The 24,176-nt window shown below is 38.7% G+C and overlaps 1 protein-coding gene across 1 annotated transcript in view; it reads left to right on the plus strand.

Annotated features, from left to right (window-relative positions):
• LOC134542744 (follistatin-related protein 5-like) overlaps positions 1-24,176 on the plus strand; it is an 84,971-nt gene that overhangs the window by 33,243 nt on the left and 27,552 nt on the right. The window contains exons 2-5 of the mRNA XM_063387242.1: positions 9,624-9,857; positions 14,170-14,336; positions 17,752-17,892; positions 23,003-23,123. Of these exons, the coding sequence (XP_063243312.1) occupies positions 14,313-14,336; positions 17,752-17,892; positions 23,003-23,123 (286 nt within the window). The 5' untranslated portion in view covers positions 9,624-9,857; positions 14,170-14,312. The remainder of the gene's footprint in view (positions 1-9,623; positions 9,858-14,169; positions 14,337-17,751; positions 17,893-23,002; positions 23,124-24,176) is intronic.

A 24,176-nucleotide genomic window follows, 5' to 3' on the forward strand; every position in this document is an offset into this window, starting at 1 on the left:
CAGACTTTTGATTTTGAAAGAATCTAAATTTCTAAAATCGGTTATAGACTTCTAAAAGCAAGCCGCCCTAAGCCTTAATATTTGACCAAAAAAATTTTTTAAAAATTTAAAAATCTTATCATCACACCCGCCATCTTGATTTCTAGAAACGTTGTACTTTTCGTAACGGTCGCCATTATGAAAATCCTTTTTTATGCTAGAAATCATGACTTTTTCAATACATAAAAAATGAATAAAAAAGTTTTAATATTTTTAAAAAAACGCACTTAAGATATGGAGTTCAAGGTTCGAACACGACGAGGTCATTTGATTAAAAATGGCTATAGATTCTTCCTCCACGGAATCCACCGGCATACTGACCTCCCACCACTAATGCCAAGGAATATATTAATTACTTCAGCCAGCATGACATCATGGCAGCCATCCTCTTTTCGTCTGCTGGAGACGTCCATCTTGGATCTGTCATATTGTATTTTTCTGCTAGAGGGCACTGCCATCGTGTTAGTTTAGTTTGTACCCGCTAGAGTGTAGGAATATTTATTTCCAGGACGCCTGCCATCTTGAAATCTGGCCGCCATCTTGTCAATTCGTAATTTTTAATCTTGAAATTTCGGAACACTTCCAAAAGTCATTTAAAATAATTAATTTTTAAGTAATTATATAATTCATCGATTGCTGTCCTTGGTTCGATACTTGATCAGTGCAACAAATTAATTTTATGTAAAAAATATTAATTAAAATTAATATGGTGGAATGTCCTAAAAGACGCTCAAATTTCTCTACTACCAGTCTCCAGTAAGCCGATGATAATGCACTGACCGTCATCTTGATATTCTCTAATTATTTAGTTAAAAATTCGGAAAACATTCCAAAATTTAAAAAAAAAATCACTCGTTTATTTGCTGATTAATTTGATGTATAACTAACTGCCCTTGCTTCGATCCTTAGATAATGCAAAAAAAAAATTAATTAGAAATACCATAAAAGTGACCAGTTCAAGAAATAAAACAATATAATTACAAACAATTTTTTTTTTTACATAAATTATACACTGCTACAGAAACACTTGCTAAAGTTAGCAATCTAATAAACATTTAGTTCTGCATTACCTTAAACTGACTTAATTCTCAGCTCCATTTTTACTGAAGACAGAGACCGGAAAGATCCTCTTCCTCTATAGTATTTTTCTACCCAACAGTGTTTCTCTATACCGAGTTTAACAGACTGCTTTACATAGTTGGAATTGTAAATGGAAGCCACCGCAATAGAGAATTTTTGTGCAATATGAACTTCATCGGCGACACTGGTGACACTTATATCTAAGATTTGGAGCTAAGATGGCGGCCGACCGCAGACCGCAACAATATGGTTGCCACTGTAGACTACAAAATGATTGTGCAGGATGATAAGGATTGGATCCATTTGTGTGGGGTCCCAGTAGGAGTGCGGAGGGGTCAGGAAGTTATCTGGGGTGACTGGATCCATTGTGTCGATTCTCAAATGGTCCAGAACCCACCTCGTTCCCCTACTCGAGGCAGCCCCTTATGAGTAACATTATTCTAGTTACAAGTGTAGTCTTATATTGTAGTTTGTCTTATTGAATTATTTAAAATATACAGTAAACTCCCTATTATCCGTGGGCGGATGATCCGCGGTGAGGATTATCCGCGCATGCTACGAAAAAATACAGCACATATGTAAATCTGTATTTTATTACAAGTGAGCAAATTTGAACTCTATTCACGAGCGTATTGTGTGCAGTATACAGTAAAACGCCACAGGCCTTCTCGGAACTCACGCAGTGTCTAATGAAGTCTCCGAGTACGTACAGTACTTTATCCTTGTTACGAAGCAATTATCGATCATTTTTATGTTTACATCACTGAAATGTATTGTAACTTGTGTTAATTGTTCAGTAAAATACAAAAATTTTAGCATCATTTAACAATTTTTACTGTTGATTATAACTTTGACCGTACATACATTTTTAGATTTTTAAGTTGAAATTAATTTTTCATTTTTTTGTTTCCCATTTTCGTCTCTTTTGCGGATTATCCGCGATTTTCACTATCCGCGGTGGCCCTGCCACTTAATTTCGCGGATAATCGGGAGTGTACTGTAATCCTATCAGTTTATAGTTATATGATTTTTTTTCTTAACGAGTAACATCTACATTACCTTTCAGTAGTTTTTTTTTTTTTTTTTAAGACGTAGCTTGATTACCTTTATTTCTTCTGGACAGAACGACATTGAAGAGCGTAGGGCTACGGAAAGTTGAGGAGTAGGGGTGTACATTTACTATGATTACCTGAGGCTTGTCTGACTCGGGAAGCCTTCTTTTCACAGACTCGAGAGCCAAACGCCCGATCGTGCATCTTCGGTTTTTTTTTCTTTTTGTTCATTGTAAATATGGCGCTGTTGATAAAATGATACTAATGGTCAATTAGGTTAGGTTAGCTACGTTATAAATACTTTAAAACATTGTGGAATGTTGATTTGGTTAGGATAGCTACATTAAAGATACGGGGGAAAAAAGCGCATGAACTTCGGGTGTGTCTCTCTCGTCTGTGAAATGAAGGCTTCCCGTCTGACTCAGTTGGCGCAGCGGCGCTCCTGGTGGCCGGCGCGACAGTCCGCGATAATTACACAGTGCGTCCAGTGCGTCAGTGGAGCAGATGGCGGAGTCTGGGTGCGGGGGGGGGGAGGATGTTTGCCTAACAGCATCGGCCCATCACGGCCCGCTCGGCGATCGAATTACACGCTTTGTCGCTACCGGCGACCTCGTCACCGCTGTATAAACCCCCCCCCCCCCCCCCCCCCAATTGCAAAACCCAGAGTGCGACGGTCACGACACAAGTAAAATGACTTCGCGACCATTCACGTTACTAACGACTGTGACGTCAGCGAGACACGGAATTCCCGACACGACAGACTCTTGATGAAGAGTCGCATAGCGGGCGCGGAGTGACTGGAATGACCGTCAGGGTTGTTTTTTTTTTTTTCCAGCAGAGATTAAACTCTTCAATGATAACCAAATCATTCATCGTGTTTTTTTTTTTATTTTTATGAAATTAGTTTGCTCAATCTGTTTATACGTCAATATTTTTCATATTGAATATTAAATTTTAACTAAAGAAATTTTTTTCTGGAACAGGTCAGTAGTGTATAATAGTAGGTCCGAGCCCTGGTGTCGGTGCGTCGATGTCCGCCATTTTAGAGTTAGGCGTCACGGTGGCCATTTTTGATGCTGATTGCCACAAAATCGCCGTTTTTGAGAGAAAATTTCCCATTTTAATTATGAAAATAACACCGGCTTGAAACGTCCTCAAAAAGTCTTAAAATTATCATTTCCAAACCTCTCTGCGATAGGGGCCTTGGCCTCGGCCGCCATCAAAGCACTCTTCGCCACGATCGCCAACTTAAAATCCGTAGATATTATCAGATTTTCGCGGGAAATATTGAACATTTAACAAGCACGGCTTGACTGGCCCTGCTGTTGCTCTCTCTTGATTTAAGTAACATCAATTGTATTTTTTTATGATTTTCCTGCGAAGAAAAATAAATCTATATTTTCAGCCGAACATTAAATAATTTTTCACTATTAACAGTATTTTGTCCATTCAGTTTGAAATAAATTCTCATTTAAACTGTTTATACTACTAATAACAATATCTACGGTGTTACTTAATTGTGTAAATACATTGCGAATAGTTACTTTTTACACATTATTTAATTTTAGCCGTATCTTCCCGACTTTTATTAACACGTATAGTTACTTCCATTGTTTATAAATATAAAACGCAGAGAGAAAATAATCCGAGTAATTAAAACTCTGAATGGTTGAAAACATTTTTTTGCGGAATTCTTTTATTTTTTTTCTTTCTCTCATTCCGGATGCGAGAATTGGAGAAAACTGCAGCCCGCTGATGAATGGCTTTTAATTACTTCTGTCTCCTCCCGCTTCGGGAGAACGACACTTTTCTAATTAGGGATGACCGCGACGCCATCAAAAGCTCCGCGAAGCGTAGCAAAAAAAAAAAAAAAAATGTGGATCTGAAACGTAATGTTTTGTCCATCTCCGGCTCCAGCGCCCTTATTGGATCCATCCTTCGCGGAGTCTCTTTCCTTCCAACCCACTTCACTGTTCGTCTGTCGGGCGGCGCCTCTTGGCTCATTCATCAGCATTCCTCTCGCATGCTTCACGCCGGGCGCGCAGTGCAGGCTGACACACGGTGCTTCCGCAGGGACATATGAGCGAATGTATAAAATGTTTAGCGAAAAGTTAATTAATTAAAAACAACGCGAACCGTTCATAATTTCACTCTCATCATTTTTTCATAACGCGCCTAAACAAGTATAACTTCAAAAAAAGTACCTACCGCCGTTTGAACCACGGCCCATCAGCTTATTGACCGCGCAGTATAACCACTGCTCTGACAGAAGGTTACGATGAAAATGTGTAGGCCCATTATATATGATGTGATACCGAAATAATGTTTTTTTTTTTAAACCTTAGAATTTACTCTTTACTATGACTATTTTAGTTTACCATAATAAATTCCATGGTAAATTCACTATCATAAAGTTTCATTTGGCACACCAATACGTTTGGTATGTCTCCTAATGTGGGTTTATGTTTATACACGTGGGTCCGCCATCTTCCTGTGAAAATATCGTTACGTGGTGCGCGCGCATCTTAAAATTTCACCCTCATCATTTTTTCATAACGCGCCGAAAGAAGTATAACTTCAAAAAACCTACAAACTTAGGAGACTGCCGCGTACAAATAATAGCTTACATTTACCTACCTATTTGAGCAGCCGTAAACAAATATTAAAACTTACAATAAAACCAATTACAGCCTAAAATCCATAGAGTAAAATAAACTAAAATATAAAATATATGAACCAAAATATTTTTGTGGCCTTAGCCTAGGCAACAGTATTTTCAAGATGACAGACGTGACGTCATCCGAGATGGTGGAAGGTTCTCGATTCCAAGATGACCGGTGTGATGTTATTTTTTTAAATTGTACCTAATTGTTTTTAAATTTATTATACATAAATAACAGGTTTACTCTCTCCGGGACTCGAAGCCAGGACTGAAATGTATTAAATAACTAAACACTTGGAAGTAAACATTTTTTAAAAGTTTTTTTTTAATTTTTTCACGATTTTTCGTAAAAAAGTTAAAGAATTTCAAGCTTACGGTCAAGGTCGAGGCTTGGTTTTTGGAATTTAAGGAATTTAAGCCTGTCAGAGGAAAGTTAAGCCTCCGTGAGCAAAATTAAGTCTCTCTGAGGAAAATTAAGCCTCCGAATGTTTTTGAGGAAAGAAAAGAGAAAATTTTCCTAAAAATTGGAATTTTCCTCTCAAAATAGGGAAATTTCTAGGAATTTTGAAAATTTTTGAGTCATTGTGGAGGAATTTTGAGGCAATTGGACACCAAGATGGCCGCCGTGACATCACAATCCAAGATGGCGGTTGTCTCCTCGGCTCCTCAGTCTGAATCCTGGCCCAGTATCGCCATTTATACACTACTAATATTTTTTGGCATCCGTATTTTAATTATCTCCTCTCTTAAGTGAAATTATAATTTCTCAGCTTATACGTCCTTATTTCAAACGTATATTGAAATAAGCGTGGATTTTTCAAAGGCTGTCAAAGGAATCATATAACCTAACACAACACATAGCAGTACATACCACTTCCGCAAATCTAAAAATGGAACGAACTCAGTAAGTTCTTTTTCGTTCGCGCTGCTTCGTTTTCGTGATCGAGCAAATTGAGATCAGAAGCAATTACTTGCCGAAGCGGCGGGTCTCTGTTTATGCAAATCGCGCCCGTTTTAACGAACGAATAAAGCTCGATAATAAACATTAATAGCGAACGGTGCGGTTGTAATTCCAGTCCGGCTGTAATGTATGCAGATTGCAGAGGGCTTGGCCGAGCAAAGGCCGGAGGGGCAGTCGGGAAACGCACGAAATACTCGGGGGAGGAAAAAAAAAGGCTGAGTAGTTTTGGCTTCTTCTTTCGTGCGTTGTGAGGGCTTGTTAGCTCCGAGCGAGGGAAACTAATTAGTTGTGTTTAGTTCCTCCCTGCTGTGACTACACGCCGATGGTAGTTTACAAGTCCCTTTCGAGTGCGAAGCCTGGTCTGCAATGAGTTTAGAATGATCGTAACGGTAATAAAGGTCAGAGCGATGTTCCCAGGTGCTTAAAAAATTGTTTGTCTGTCAAGTCGGTTTACGGACGATAGTTTAACGTGACAACGTCATAACAAAACATTGATGAAATTATTTCATACTTTTATGAATAAAATTGAATCATTTTTATTGAATTATCACTATTTTGTATGGATACAAAGAAGGAGTAAAATTAAATCTACAATTTAATTGATAAATTTACTTTTATTTGCACTCATTAATTCAAATATGTTTATTACTTTAACGAAGAGATTATTTTAACTATAACTTTTATACATGTTTGCTATTTAACTTATTCCAATCTGTGTTATGTTAAAGATAGGAAAAGTAGGAAACGAATGGGAGTGTTTCAAGTTTAATTTGCCTCGAAAAAGTCAAATCGATGGTTGTTCCAATCGAGTGGAAGAGAGATAGATACGGCGCAAGTGTACAATAAGCGTAACGGGACACAACGTAACGGGACAGTGTGCGTAATGGGACACTTTTTCGTGCGTGCAGCCGGCGTTCATCGATTTATTAAACGTTGTCACGTCAAAAAATTACGGCGTTAGTTATATTTTCTTATATGTCTGTAGGAACCAAGCAAAAACATGCAAATACTACTAATAATACAAGAGTTCTTCTTGAATGGAAAATATAATCATACGTAAAAACAACACATATTAAAATAGCCGTTAATTTACTTCCATGTATGCTTTAAGCTCGTTGTTTCCCCTGATGAATGACTAGTTTAGCCAATCTTAGTTGTGAGATTTCACTCCAAGTTTTATTTTTAAGAAACAATATGTACGCCATAATAGCAAAAAAAGACTTTAAATATATTTTATGTCATCCAGACATCATTTCAAATCATATCAATATTATGAAGGTTATTTCATATATATATATCAAAATAAACTTATTAAACTGTAATAATTTGATCTAAATTTCTTCCGCACAGGTTAACTATAGTTGTAAATCAAAGCAGGCTAGAACAGATGATGCAAATTTAAACAAAACCCCGCCATATGTAAAATTCCTTAAAAATTTGAGGGGAAACAGCTTCACGTGTGACGGCTAATGCTCCATCTGGATACTTTACTAATCTGTAGTTGCAGCAAAGAACCACTCACCATGTCATCCTGGAACATGGACTAGGGCGTGCCCAGTGCGTGGCCAAACCCACCTGTGCAGGTGGGGGATTCTCTACCTGGAGAACAGGTGTGACTGGACACAGTGCCTATGTGCTGAGTGGTGGTGAGCGACACCTCTGCAGGTGGGAAATGCTCTAGCTAGACGAACAACGTGACTGTTAATATTTTCAACTTAAAGAAATTACAAAATGAGGCTTTCCATAAATGTTAAAACACGAGCTATACATATATATATATATATATATATATATATCCATGTAACTACTGCTGCAGCCACCATGTTAATTTACCACAATAGCTTGTTTGAAATTTTTTATCACAAATGTGGTTTCATGATGCGAGTGACTTTCTGAAAGGAAGTTTTGTCATTTTATATTCACTTCACACGGAAACTTTACTGCCAAAAAAAATGAACTACACACCTTGCGGCGCTATTTTTCGAAATAGTCGCCACGAACATTGAGACATTTGTCGTATCTGGCAATCTTTTTAAAGAAACGATTCTGCTAAAACTCGGTGCCCTGCGATGCACGTAATTGTCGCACAGCCACTGCTATAACTCAGCATTGTTTAGAAGTGACGCACTGAGAGTGCGGCTTTCAATGCAGGTGTAACAGGTAACAGCGCGCGCTTTCATTAGTGACCATGTTGGCAGTACACGTCTGTCTGCACATAGTGATTTTTACTCCAATAACCTCGGGCACGCTTGTCTACTGCTACACTCTCCTCTACGGCGCTCTGCGCATGCGTCATTCCTCCTCCGCTGACGCTACTTCCGTCGTTGAACCAGCGACGGGTGTGGATTATTGTGACGATTGTTTGTTTCACCTGGTTTACCATATACTCTTTAAAAAAATGAAGAAACTTAACTTCGGAAAGTCCCTCGTACTTACCAAACTGTACTGAAAACTTTAAATAGTCAGGTAAGTAAGCATGTATAGGACACATTGATTTTTTTTTTTTTACATTTTATCAGTGGTGACGAAATATGTTAGGAAACAGAAATCCAAGAAAGCCAGCGAGAATAATTTCTAGGCGTAAAGACAACAAAATGGGATAACAAACATGATTTGTGAGACGGAGCGCTGTAAGAGTTAGACTGAGATTTATTTATTTTTTGTCTCCTTTTTTAAACATTATTTAAAAATTCACAATAATCATCCAGAAAATTCCACTCACAAAAGCAAGCTTTAGCGTGAATGCTACTAGACACTTTATTATTGGCGTCGTATTTTAAATATATTATCCACATAACGAATATGAAATACTAGCTGCAGTACCCAGCGTTGCCCGGGCTGAACACAGGATGAAGGGGAACTGTTTAGAGATCAGATGTAGTTAGTAATTGTCTTCTTAATATGAATGTCAAGTGAGCAAAATAATTTATATCACTTTCAGATCCCGACAGACGTTGTTCTGCCAGTTTATAGTTATTTACCTGGTCTGTATGTAATCTAGACTCTACAAAGCAATATAGAAAAAAACTGAAAAATAAGGTATTACTAATATTGTGATTCCATTATCTAGCTAATGCTCGGCATGCATTGCAATGCCTCATTCAGTTTTGTTTTTTAATATGTTTGAAGTAGTTACACATATACAAATAATCCATCCATGTCTCTAAATATATATTTATCTCTATCTACATCTATAGTCCTATATATCTATGTATCTCTCTATCTGTATTTATCTCTTTATATCTACATATATACCTCACACTATCTCTATGTATTCTATATGAGGGTACTGATTGCTTCGTTGTTAAAATCACACGGGTGTTTTTTACTTGTATGGGAAAATTAAGAATGATAAGGCATCTAGTGCGTGGCAACTTCTAGCGCCTGCGGCATTGTCAACACACACTTCGTACGTGTACTGCAAGTTGTATCTAACCCCCTCCAACACATTTGATTCTAAATTGTACTTTTAGTAAGGATCCCTAATGTTATTGGTAATATAATATAGCCTATTGCCTTCCTCGATAAATGTACTATCCAACACTGAAAGAATTTTTCAAATCGGACCAGTGGTTCCTGAGATTAGCGCGTTCAAACAAACAAACAAACAAACTTCAGCTTTATAATATTAGTATAGATTACAAAAAGTAAACATTTTAATTATTTTTTAGTTTTGATAAGGAAAACTCGTTGTTTTAATAATATTTCAAATCACGATTTAAATATGCTTCTAGAGGAAAGAAAAGTATAATTAAATGTTCGAGGATACCATAATGTATGAAATGATTCAGCAGAAGGTTGTTCGAAGGAGGGCATGCTCGTGTTGCAGTCGTGTCGCTCGACCCGTGCCTCGTCAAGTACTGCGGCAAGGGCCGCGAGTGCCGGTTGAGGGGTGGCGAGGCGCGCTGCGAGTGCCAGGCGCGCTGTCGCAAGCACCACAAGCTGGTGTGCGGCAGCGACGGCCGCCTGTACGCCAACCACTGCGAGCTGCACCGCGCCGCCTGCCTGCGCGGCGCGCCGCTGGCCGTCGACCACTCCTTCGGCTGTGTGCGCACCCGCCCAGGTAACCCCTGCTGCAGACACCATGGTGGGACTAGAGCACCCGCCCAGGTAACCCCTGCTGCAGACACCACCCGGGTAACTGCTGCTGCAGACACCGTGGCGGGACTAGCGCACCCACCCAGGTATCCACTGCTGCAACTACCTTAGTGGGACTAGCTTACCCATCCGGGTAACTGCTGCTGCACTTACCAGGGTGGGACTAGTGCACATGCTCAAGTAACTACTGCTGCACTTACCATGTTTCAGGAATTTATATTCTTTCTTCCTTCTGCAAATATTACGGCTCTTGGTTTTGGTCTTGTCGATGTCGCACTAACGAATGGATGTCGTTACTTCCTTCTGCAATGATTATGGCTCTTGTTTTTGGTTTCATCATCGTTGGCATCAGGGAGTTATGTCATCCTTCCTTCTGCGAAGATTATGGCTCTGAGTTTTGGACTCTTCGGCTTCTGCCTCAAGAACTGATTTGTTTACATTTTCTGCGAAAATTACGGATCTCTGTTTTGTTCTCGTCGAATTGTGCCTCAGGAACTGATGCCTTGACTTCCTTCTGTGAATATTACGACTCTTGGTTTTAGTCACATTGACTTCGAACCCAGGAACTGATGTGGTTACTTCCTTCTGCGATGATAACAGCTCTTGGTTTTGGCTTCGTTGACTTAATACTTTTGGATCTAATGTTTTTTGCTCCCTTTTGTGAATATTACGGCTCTTGGTCTTGGTCTCGTCAACTTCGGCCTCAAAAACTTAAGATTTCCTTCCTTCTACGAAGATTATGGCTCTTTGTTTTATGTTCATTAACGTTGCCATCAGGAACTTATATCTTCGTTCCTTCTGCTAAGATTACGGCTCTTAGTTATGGTCTCGTGGGCTTCTGCCTCAGGAACTGATGTCATTACTTGTCGACTCTCTCTTCCAGTCTCTCTTCCTGCCACTGCTGCACTCGAGCGCTGGTGTCGCACGTTACACGAAGAAGTATCGTAGAAATCAAAACTCACTCGTAGAATAACACATCAAACAGAAATCTTTGCCCAACATAGATGATAAAATTTAAAAATTAATATAAAAGTATGAAAGGGCTTATATTAAAAGTTACAAACTTATACACAAGATAAATTAAAATATATAAACATTATAGTGCACTTCGGCGCTATTGCCAATCATAGATAAACAAAAGATGCAAGATAAAAAGCAAAATAAAAAACAAATGGTTATAAGTTAAATGAAATTCCAACCAATAATGATTAATCATAAACAGAAGGGACACTAAAATCCGATTAAATAAACATAACTGCATATACAACAAAGAAAATAGCCCGTAGCATTACAATGCCACAAATCGCCCCTCTTTAAATAAAAGCAAAAATAAATCGACATAAAATGTAGGTGGAAATTCGAGAACTAGCTGAAGAGAAGTTAGACCCTGTGACAAACATCAAACAAATGAAAGGCGAACAATGAATAGAGCTGAAACTAATATCACAAAAAGAAAAAAATCCAGAATTAAGAAAATTAAGCAAAACACAGAATCACAAGAATGGCCTAAACACGAAATAGCACCAACAACGAAAGATCATAAGTACTCCATCTTTTCAGCAAAAAAAAAGACTCAACACCCGCAGTACAAACTAAAGTCACAAAAACTGAACAGATAAATTAACCAATGCTTCAAGAACCAAGCTTACAAAAAGGTTTGATGTAGCTATGATGGGCATTCTTAACGCTGAAAACACCCTTAATATCCTGCAACTAAACGGTGTCAGCACCCAGAAATTTCAGAGTACACGTGCTGTAGTTTTCTGAATAAAAATGTAGAACTATCGCTCAAAACATATTGCCTAAAAAGCACCTCCTGACCATTTTAAGGAAGGAATTGGGCAATCTGTCGCTGTTGTACCGACAGCTAACCTTTTCGCGAGCCTTTTCCAGGTTCTCGGCAGTTTTCACTTAGATTTTCTCCAGTCATCGAGGACTGTGTACGGAGAATCTTGCAGGGTTCACACCCCACATGTTTAACAATGGGTGACTAATGTCTCTTCCCAGAAAAAGCTTGGCAGACATAAACCTAGTAGCCTTATGATGTACCCATATTATAAGCTAAGTTAAGATCAATCATGGATTAGTCCCTATTTCGCAGCTTGTTGTGGTGGACGATTGTGAGAGTTATTGTAATGTTCTTATTGACATGCTCCACCATATTGGGTTTTGGATAATATGGCGATGTGGTAAATTGTTTGATGTCCCAGGCAAAGCACTGGTTTTGAAAACTGTTACTGGTGAAGTATTTGGCTTTATTCGACACAAGCTGCTCTGCTTAATCAAATAGTATCCACACCTCATTCAAAACCTTCACCACTTGCAAACTCCCCATAACCTTCATGGGCATGAAAATATAAAATTTGCCAAAAATATCCACAAGCACAAGAAGACAGTTATTCCCATTTAATGATGTAGGTAGAGGTCTAAAGACATCAATATAAACTCTTTCCTACGGTTGACTAAGACTTTCCACAACGTACTTTCCCACCTTGCTGTTGACGGGCTGATACTGAGTTGGCAGAGATGATATTTCCGCACATATCTCTCTTCATCACATCTCATGACCGAAAAAATTCTCAGCAATTATACTCAGCAATTTGTCAATTCATCCATGTTCCCTAATGATGGAGTCATGAAAATACCTCAACAACATGGGAATAAAATATTTCGGGTGATAAACTTTCTTCAGGCCATCCTTTAAAACATACAAAATGCCATTCACTAGACGAAACTCCTCATAACCGGCATTGTTTAGCTTCCACCCAATTGTTGACTGCCTGATCTATATCTTGTCAGTCACTTATCCCCTTGAAACACTCAGGAAAACCCGACATGACGTTCAAACAACCTACCTACCTATTCCTCCTCAAAATCTCCGGGTCTGTCTCGATCTTCTTCTGTCTCCACATCCTGAAACTCCTTGAGATCATACAACCTGAGAGAGCATCAGCGACGAGATTTTCGGAACACACCATCCTCTTTATTCTCCTGTGCTTCTCCAATTCTATCAGCATCTTGGGCTCAAACAAAAATTTTAAACATCTGTTTTTGCAATTTATGATTGCCTGGACATCCTCCAGAAACTCTATGCCCAAAATAATGTTCTGAATATAATCTGGTATTACCCTAAACAATTTTATATCCCAGGAGAATTTGTGGATCTTAATGTGGAGTCTTAACTGTTAGTGACACCTGCATCGTAAGTAGTATTTCGACCCTTTCTCCTATTTTAACATTTTTTTTTTTTTAGATCCAGATTATTTTCTACTAATACGCTCAGAAAAAAAAATTGGTTACCAAAAGATTTTGTGGCACCTGTGTCTACTAGAGCTTTTACATTTTCTTGGTAATATTTAGTTTGAACACATAAATTGTTAGATTCCATTAACATTGCCAGAAAATGCTTGTTTCCAAATCGTTAAGTCTTCATTTGTTTCTTAATGCGACAGGTCGTACCCGACTGCCCTACTTTGCTGTAAAACCCACATGGTAAAACACTACTCCTACTCCAATTGCAGTGTTTCCACCAATACCCCTAATCACCACACTCAAAACCAATTTTATAACCTTCCATTTTGTGCTGCACAAGAGCAAAATCTTGCAAATGTGGTTTATTGCCTTCCAACTTCCACAAGTTATCTTCTTTATCTGCTTCTGTCTGAACAAACGTTGTCTTTTTTCGATAGAACTAAAAATTACGGAATGCTAGGTCTTGCCAAATACATGTCGGGCATCGTATCTAGTTAATGTAGTAACTTACACAAATTTTAATTTGAGTAGTATATCGATAGTTGAGGCATTACATCATTTCATTTCTTCATTAGTTAACTCATAAACTCTTATAACCAACAATATATTTTCTTGCTTCTGTGAACTTGCATTCTTATAAATTTTTATTTTTTCTGTTTACCTATATTGTTTTTTTAATTTTTCTGTCAATCATCAAAGGTTTCAACCAGCCATCGTTTCCTCATTCGAGAAGCGTCTTTAGTAGTTCTACCCATCACTATTGAAAAATAAATAACTTGAAAAAAGCTGACTTCAACATACAGAAAAGTAGTTAACACAAGTTCACTTAAAAATATATATTTAAAAAAAAAAATCTGGCTTGTATTAGAACTCTTGCTGAAGAAACGAGAAGTTCACAAGCTGATAGAAGTCATTTTTTTTTTTAAATTAGTTTTGTTTTTGTGATTCACTGAGCTTCAATTGGTGAGACTCAGGTTGGTTTTCTCCGCGTGCTCCTGTGGCGAGTGTATCGAGTGGTGTTCCAGACGATGACGCCACCAGCCCGGCGCCTGGCAACCTGAGCAGCCTGGCGCGCGGGGTTGGCAGCAGTGAGGCGACCAGCCTGCCAGTGGACCCGGAGCAGGGCGACAAGGGCGGGGGGGACGAGGAGGGAGTGGACTCGTGCTCCATGCAGGAGTACGAGATAATGAAGGTGAGCCCGGCTGCATTGCCGCGCCTGTCGTGCTGCCTTTTAGACCTATTGCCAGTCTTACTGAATACGCATTTTAGCGTAGCGTTCGTATACATTGAAATATTTTAGTACGTTTGAAAGCATAAAATACTCGCAATATTACTTTCCTGTGTAGTGGTATGCACAAATTTTATACTCGGTTGTATACAATAAGGAAGTACCAAAATAATTTATCACGAAAAATGTTTTTAAAAGGGAAACATCAGGGGTTTGGAGAAATTAAACACTTGTATAAATGCCTCACCCTATCAGTAACTTAGGCTTCGTTCTTGACTGTATTATTCATGTTTTAGAAATAAAACTGTACGTATCTTTTGAAAAATAGATATTTGGGTGTCTAAATATTTATGTAGCAATAATACTAGATACAAACATAGAAACAAATCATATGTAGGTACACTCTAACACACGTTATAAAATAACAAGTTTCAGAGACAAGAAAGATAGTTCCAGGATTGGTAGCTTGTTACACATGTGCAATACCAAGATAAAAATATTTGATGTGTGTCACTCATTTCCTTGCACCAACAACGGTGTTTACTTTCAGAAACACTGCACACTTTATCTTGCTGTTCTCATTTACAGTAAATGGCAAGGTTGTCATGATTATCAGTAGAGGTGCTAAGATCTCGCAGGTTCATTCAGTCTTAAAGTAAACTTGAAGCACATTATTGTGTAGGATTATGTTTGATGACCACCCCATAGTTCTCTTGACACGCCTTGAAAGAATGAACAGTCCAGTCACGCGCAATCCAGCCCATGGCGGGAAAAGTTTTAGACCTCGGTGTTGGCCAATAACCTCGTTCAAGTGACGACAATGTATAGGATATTTGAGTCTAGCACGGAATCCGTAGGCATATTATTAATTAGAGACCGGAAAAATTCGCGGATTCATTTCGTGATAGGCTGAAAATCAAACTTGTGTACATTTCTGCTGGTTCTGCTATTGGCTCGCAGTTGGAACTCTCTGGGCCAATGAGAGACTATCGACCAAAGAAGCGTCGAATCACAAGCTACCCAGTGGAGACGCCTCACAATTTAGTACCCAATGAACACGCGTGTTTACTTTAGAAATGCAGAGGATAATGGAGGCTATCCTAGAGGTCATTGAATCCGCGAATTTTTCCGGTCCCTAATGATTATAAGTAGGGCCATGTATTTTTCGTGAAAATATTTTCAGACAAGCTGTGTACTAAAGAACTTTGTAGCCTTGTCTGTTTTTTATGTTGGCTGGGTTTGAATCCAGGTACGTGTATACTTGCAGCACACCAATCATAGCCATCCACTGCGGAAGCAAAATGCGTCCTGAATCGTCTGGTCAAATGACTTCTCTTGCTGACGGCCGCCATTCACAAGGGAACAATCGCTAGCGCAGGCATACTTTATTGTAGTCTAATGAGCGATCAGAATTTTTTCACGATAATTGCATGCCCCGAATTAAGGTCCAAGTTTCGGCGAGAAAAGGTTACTCATGAACTGTGACGGCTGACCGACGAAGTAAACTGATGCTGTGTATCGCACAGGTTTTCCCGGCGCTGTCTCCGTGTCCGTTGGTGCCCCTTTGGCATTTCTACTCGGACTACAGTTATTTGAGGCTGCAACCACAGCACCAGAAAACGGCCCTACTGACAGCCGCTATGCACCTCACATCCTAGAGCACGTTCTGGACTTACCGGTCAGAACTAGCTACCAACACGAGCAGGCCCCACACAGCTGTGAAGGGCCCACGCATAGATAATTCGTTTATGTATAGATCCCACGTGTAAGTTCCACAGTAAAGTAATTTTGGCCCCACATAACGTATCGGTCTAAACTAGGGGCAGGTGTTTTTCGGGGGGAATATGTATATATATATATATATATATATATATATATATATATAAATAAAGAACGCCCACGAGTTTGCAATAAGGCATGCCCGCGGCAGTGTTTTCATCCTTGTAAATGACTATTCCATTTTCCTTATTTATTCAGAACTCGTTTTCTTCCTGCGATTGGTAAGCCGACAGACATGTGCCTAAAAGAAACTCAACTGGTCACGAAACACAGATGATCCTACAGTGTGTTGACAGATATAGTCTCAAAATCATTTCGTTATAAGTACATGCCTCCAGTCATGGCAACGCAGCTAGCGAGTTCTGAGGTTGCGAAATCTCGCAGCACGTTTTGTGTCGGAATTTTAATTCAGTATGTGTAAGGGAAAGTATGTTTCGCGAATGAATCTGAAATCTCATTATACTGCAACATATATGCCCGTGCCTTGTATTCGGCAACTGTCTGCAAGAGAAGCCGTTGCCTTATTTGGCCGGGCCAATCAGAACGGTTTTTCTCCCTTGCAAAATGGCTGTGATACGTTAGCCGTCAGTAGACACGTGTCTGAGAGAAACTCAACCAATCACGAAGCACAGACGATGCTACAGTCTGTTCATACACAACTAGTCTCGAAATTTTTTTTTCGAGAGAACTATATGCCACTAAGTAGGTTCTTTCAATTGACGTGACAACGTCTAATAAATCGATGAACGCCGGCTGCATGCACGAAATAGTGTCCCGTTACACACATTGTTCCGTTACGCTGTGTCCCGTTTCGCTCATTGTTCCGTTACGCTGTGTCCCGTTTCGCTCATTGTTCCGTTACGCTGTGTCCCGTTACTCCCATTGTACGCTTGCGCCGCACCGACAGAAGTTAAAACTTAAAACTTTGTTTATAAATGTGTTTCTACGTCAAATGTGCGTAAGAAAATGAATCTGATTACTAGAATAATTTCAAGTATTTATTCTTTTATTATTAAAAAAAGTAGCATCTGTCGGCGAGTGCAGTAATAATAGGTTATGTTACAATTGAATAAAAAATTATGGTAGATTCATATAATTGATGATAGATATTTGATTACAGTTTATTTATATGAAAACTTGTTCATAATTATATTTAAACTTTATAGCTAAACGCCAGTTTTTAAAAATAATTACAAGTCATCTACACGTGAACTGTTTCGTCGGTTGTTTATAAAGTGAAGTAAAAAGTTAATGTGGTTTTCATTGCTTATTGCAACAACAATTTCGGCAATAAAGGTTAATTATATTTGCATTTTAAAAATCTGATTACTAGTATAATTTCAAGTATTTATTCTTTTATTATTAAAATTAAAATGATTCAATTTTATTTATAAAAGTATGCAATCATTTCATCAATGTTTTGTTATGACGTTGTCACGTAAAACTATCGTCCGTACACCGATTTTACACAACCAATTTTTTTTTCAGTAGGTACCAGTTAGTTTAAATAGCTGCTTCACCCGAAAATGGCACGGGACTTGTTCGCACGAGCTTCATGGACAGCGCAGGGATCTCCAGTGAGGGAGATGGCGTGTTGCAGGACAACCTGCTGCTCTTCAACCACGCCAAGCTGATGGCCGAGGACAACCACAGCTCCGGCAAGGAGTACCTGGTCAGCATCATGTTCAGCCACTACGACCAGAACAACAACGGTGCCTTGGAGAGGGACGAGCTGGACCAGGTGGGTCGCTGTTGCCCCTCGCTGCCTCGCAGGGCTGATGGTGTGTCCTGTGCATTCTGTGTGTCGTGCGTGCCCTGTGTGTCCTGTGTGTTGTGTGTCCTGTGTCCTGTGTGTACTGTGTGTCCTGCTGGCTTGCAGCACTTCACATTTCCACCCAGCGCGGCCCTGTGTCAAAGCCCGCATAGCTCAGGTAGTTCTAGGCTCAACATTTTCCTTACGTTGGGTAGGCCTATATTGTAATTTCGTGTCACTTCCTACGAAGGTAACACGATATGCGTGTTGTAAACTTTGTGTTTTCTATTAAAGAGTGTTGCCAGCTGCAGGAAAAACTTAAAACATACACGCTAGAATGCATTTGAACAATATTTATATGTTAAAAACTTAGCTCTCGGTACACGGCATTTAGTATGAGTGATTTCGTGAGAATTTAACGGAATTCGATGACCGAAAATGTGACACAAAGATGGTTCACCTATGTTTGGTAACATAAACCATTATGAAGTCACTTTCGTAAAAAATTAAAGTACAAACCAAATGTTTTGTTGTGCTAAATGAAACTTGTGATAGTGAAACTACCCTGGAATATATTTGGTACACTAAAATAGTCATAGTAAAAAGTAAACTCTAGTTTTAAAATACCTGGCATTATACGATTATATTGAATATTCTCTTTCTTTGTTCCCAACTGGCTTGATAGCATGGTGGTAGAACGCGCGAATGTTAACCACAAAGGACGTGGTTCAAATCACTTTACTGGCAAAGTTTTTTTAATAACATTATCAAACAGGCTAATCAGCTCAATAAGGTTAAAGTGTCCTTGTAGGAAGTACTAACAAGAAGGTTTTTTATCGTTCAAGCAAATCAAATATACATATACGTATACTTAGTGCTACAGAAATCTTTCAGATTTTTCAATACATCTGTGTACAAAGGAACATAATTAATGTATTATTTTGTTCACATTTAAATACATGTGAACAGTATAAGCTTAGACGCTTCAAACTGTGGAGAAAAGAACTTTGCTAAATTGTTCCTTACCTCTTAAATCACACATCCAAAAATAAAGGTATTTGGAGAAAGGAGCTAAGTCATTGACTTAGTTCCTTCCTCTATAAAGTAATGTAACTTTGAGTTTGTTTACACACCAAATAGTTTGTTAATAATGGAAAGAGAATGTATTCTTACAGAGTTGTGAATTTCTGCTCTGCATCAACAGAAATTAGCAGTGCTGTTTGTTTAGCAATAAATCTTATTTATAATTATTTTTATATTGGCCTGTTTATCTAACTGAATGCCATCATCTTCCAAGTATAACGCCCCCAAGCTAACAATGTATCCCGTGAGGGGAAGTGTCGTGATACCTCCTCCAGTCCCCTCCCTGAGTAACACACTACAGGCGGGAGCGGTACACTCAGTGAAAACTGTTGTGGACCTACGTCAATAACACAGCCACTATATTAGCTGATTTCACGTTTCGTTCCACCTATTTCCTACATATTCAAGTGAAATACGTTTGTTATAGCATACACATCCGCAGAATTAGAATATAGGTACCTTCAGGTTACATGCAAACAGCAACTGGTCCACAAACATAACAAGTAGCAATTGCTGTTTGTTGAACATATAAATACAAATGGAATGGCATCTGGCCTACCATTTACATCTAACGCACTCATAGCACAACAAAGAATTTTAATTAATACACTTGTACTTACAACTGCCTAGTTCAGACACTCGAAGCCTGAAAGTGCACCATCCGAGGATCTTCCACCACTGTCATCACTGGAACTGTCAATATCTTCACAAACATAGTTTTCACTTTCACTGTCACCGTCTAGACGTATTATAAATTTTTCCATTTCCTCTTCAATGCAGTGGTCGTTTTTCCAGTACTCCTTTTCTTCTCGTTTAACATGTGACATAGCTGCCATCCAGTCGTTTTCACAAATTATGTTAATGGCTTCTTCTGTCAACATTTGTATATGGTCGGCTTTTTGTGAAACGTTTTTGTCCGACACAAGAGATTTCACAATGTTCCAGATATATTCAATTGCATTTAAATTACAATGATACGGTGGCAACCTGACTACTTCGTGACCATGTCTTTCAAGGATGTCGTCCACACGATATTTCGGAGACGGGCGTTGGCACTTGACGATGTTAAGTAATTCTGACTTTGTCATGTCTTCTTCATAAGCAATGTTGTTGCTATTCAGCCACTCTTGAATTTGCGCCTTGCGCGATGCCACAGTCGGGGCTTTATTAATCTGCACTGAATGGTAGGATGCATTATCCATTACAACAATGCAATGTGTGGGAAGATTAGGTGTAAGCCGTTCAAGTACCCACTTGGAAAATTTATCATAATTCATCTCATCGTGATAATCTCCGCTTTTACATTTGGATTTGAAGATTAAGAATGCGCCAGGAACAAAACCCGAAACCAAACCAGCGTGCACAATAATCCATCTGTGTGCTGCTCTGTCGTTCTTAAGTACACCCTGCGTATCTGGATCTTGCCAGCATTTGCTCACAGTGTATGCTGCATGTATCCATGTTTCATTAACATATACAACTGGTAATTTATTCTCACCTAAACTGTCATTTTCCTTCATTCGTCGCAAATACCTTCCCCTCCAAGCGACATCTATCCTTTCCATCAATACTAGTCTCTTGTCTATGCATTTCTTAAATCGGAAGCCAATCTGTTTTAATATTTTCCGCAACGTTTCTCTACTTCCAGCAAAATCGATTTCTTTCCGCAATACATACAGTAATTTCTTCAATGTTGACACTTCCTTTCGATAGGCATAAAAGTTTTGAACTGTACGTCGAACAACACACAAATCAAAATAATCCAGAACAATTTTTTTACGGCTTGTCTTCCGTTGTTTGCCCGGTGTACATACTCGTGTTTCTGTTAGTTTTGCTATGCTCATTTCCTTATGTATTTTGCATATTGTTCCCACAGATTTTCCAGTCGCAGCTGCAGCTCGTTTTGTAGCATTTTCGATGGGATGTGCGTGTTTTCCAGCAAGCTTCTCTGCATCAAAATATGAAATAACATTTCCTATAATTTCACGTGCTTGACTATGAATAGTCGGACGCGTTATCCTAGATGATGCCATTATTGTATAACGTTATTAATGCATATATTCCACTCGATAGTTGATAACGCAAGCAGCAACATTACATTCCAATTCGCGAACTCACACGTAACCACGCCGGATGAACTGACGTGTTCACTTGTCACGCATCGCTGACTGTACTTGGCGATAGCCGGCTCGCTACCTGCTGCTCGTCACCGATTGGCCAGGTCAGCTACTTACTCTGTCTCTCTCGCGCGCGACCGCATTCTTTCGAGATACATTGTTATCTTGGCCGAGTTATAGCTTATGTTGGGACAATCTTCATGGCATCAAAGATGGAAGAATCCAAAAACACAAAATCTCTTATTGCATTACCGAAATTATTCACAAGCTGGTTGAATCCTTTCCACTGAAGGTTACAGTTTATGGTGGCCAGGGAACAAATAATTAAAATTTCTCAAATACATTCAGACAGTTCAGTTAGATAAAACTTCTATAGAGAATACGTTTGGCAAAATTTCAACTGCAGATTTGGACACCCACATGTTGATGTATGTTGTAAATTTGAACTACGGAATAGCAAGTTAAAAAGTCCTCACATAATCGATAGCGTAGAGCAAGTAGCAGAGATCGAGTTTAATGTATACAAACAAGAAATGCTAAATTTAATGTCAATAAAAGAAGTCATAAACAAGAATATGCCGGAGGTTTGGTTTTCGATTCTATGCATGACCTGCCACTTTCATGTATACCAGTACAGGACAGTTAGGTATTTACTACGGCACCTATGAGTTAACTGTTTCTGTTTTTTGACCTCGTGTGTAGACATTCAGTGATATACATGTATATTGAAGGTGAAGGACTCAGGGGTGCAAATCAAGTGTGCTCATTTGTATATGACTATTCCACAACGTCATGTCAAGTAAAGTAACTGAACTTATATTTCTCAGATGGGTCACATCGCCAAAACCAAAATAAAGCGTTTGAAAGAATTTGTATGGGGCTAGTTTCAAGTGGGCACTCCATCTTGCTCTCTGTTCGTTTTTTTTTTTGTTATTAAACCAAATTTAATTCAAGTAGTATGTAAATGGGCATCCGGGCACAGGCGTCAGGCGGTGGAGCCATCGAGCCGACCGCCATCTTGGATTGTGACGTCACGGTGGCCATTTTGTATGACCTTGATGTTGACCTTGACCTTTTACCTTTAAAATTTGCCAAAATTGGTCAAAATATTCCAAAATTTGCCCAAATTCGCAAAAATTTTCAGACTTTTAAATCCCGCCAAAAATTCTCAAAAATTCGAAAATTCGAAAACTAGTATTTATAAAAACCTCAAAAGTCATTTTGCCTTAGAAAGAACACAAATTGCTAAAAACGACTTAAGCATCCATGTATAAAGCCTCCGATAAGCCATTTCTAGGAATTAAGATACCATGACCGCCATTTTGAATTGTTATGACATCACCTTTGCAATTTCCGTTACGGCCCGCATCTTGAAAATCTTTATTTATCATCCGATTTTAATGAACAAAAATTCTAAAATTCATAAAAAATAATTCATTTTGATTTGAAATTTAATAAAAAATTTGTTCCCTAAAAATCATGGACTGGCCGTGTCCAATTTTGGACTAGGAATACAGTTAGGGTACAGGTGTGGCATATTGAACACCAAAATCCTTATTTTATATTGTGGTGTTGTGGTGTTGTAATGTTTCACGTTTTGCAGTGTTGCAGTGTCGCAGAATTGCAAAGTTGCAGTTTTGCGGTGTTGTAGTGTTGCAGTGTTGTGGTGTTCTAGCATTGTTGCGGTGTTGTAGCATTGTTGCGGTGTTATAGCAGTGTTGCAGTGTTGTAGTGTTTCACGTTTTGCAGTATTGCAGTGTCGCAGAATTGCACAGTTGCAGTATTGCGGTGTTGCAGTGTTGCAGTATAGCAGTGTTGCGGTGTTGTAGCAGTGTTGCAGTGTTAGTGTTGCAGTGTTAGTGTTGTAGTGTTGAAGTGAGGCTTGGTGCTCGCCACAGGTCGCCACCCAGGAGCACCTCAGCCAGCTGGCGCAGGGCTGCAGCCTGGGCCACATGCTCACGTACGACGACACCGACAAGGACGGACGCCTCAACATTAACGAGTTTTACATGGCGTTTAGTAAGTTATACAGTAAGTTGGCTCCCTGCTTTACTGCCGCTTCCGTAGACCTAGACTGTACGGTAGGCTATGTAAGGACTCATTGCCTGCAGTCTTAGGCCCTGCAGTTCTGGCTTTACACTTACCAAGATAAAATTTAAATTAATAAAATACAAAAAAGTACTATTTTCTCATACTAGGAACATACAAAAAAAAATTTTTTTACAGTTGTCTAGAGGGGCATAGTTTGCATTGTTATATTACGGCAAGTAAGTCATGACAATACAATACGTACTCAAAATAGATTTTAATTTTTTACTTATTTGGTTTTTTATGGCAGACACTAACTTGTTGAAAAATATTGCTTGCTTTATTATTGTAAAGTAGTGCAGCTAAGCAAAATAATATCTTGGCAGCTTTTAACTGTTGCTCTGGTGGACATGGTGAGAGTCGGGAATGCCTGTGTGATCATCGTATTGGAAGAGTTATGATGTGATGTTATTAGCCTGTGGTGTTAGTTGGGTTTGGCTAATAAATCTGCATAAGGCAATGCACAGAATGCATTAATTATTAACTTTTTAAAATACACTGCATCAACTGCGAGAATGGCCACAAAAATATGAATAAGGCTACCTACGTTAAAAATAATAAAAAATGTATTTCTTTTACAAATATTTTAAATATTATTCTTAAATAATTATTATATACTTAAATTTGGGTTCTACATAAAGAAACATTTTAATTGCATTAAATTAAATAATAAATTATTTGTGTCTTTATGTGAAAAATGTTTATAGTATAAGTTAGAAAGTTTTATATAAATGGTTTTTAATCCAAATTCAAAATCAATACGCAACTTTTTTTCAATTAAATCGTCATTTTAAATTTCAATGATAGAATATACTCCAATACGGCCATTGTACTTCTAAGTTAATGCCATCCAGCCCAACGAGTGGATACAAGTTGTAAAGCATAACACATCTTCCTGTCCAACCACCGGGCCCGGACGCAAACCTATTTCACAAGTGTTAGTGAATAAACAAACGAGTGAACTAAAAACTTAATAGATTAATG

Source organism: Bacillus rossius (assembly GCF_032445375.1).
Source record: "Bacillus rossius redtenbacheri isolate Brsri chromosome 9 unlocalized genomic scaffold, Brsri_v3 Brsri_v3_scf9_1, whole genome shotgun sequence".
In the NCBI taxonomy this organism is placed as follows: Eukaryota; Metazoa; Arthropoda; class Insecta; order Phasmatodea; family Bacillidae; genus Bacillus; species Bacillus rossius.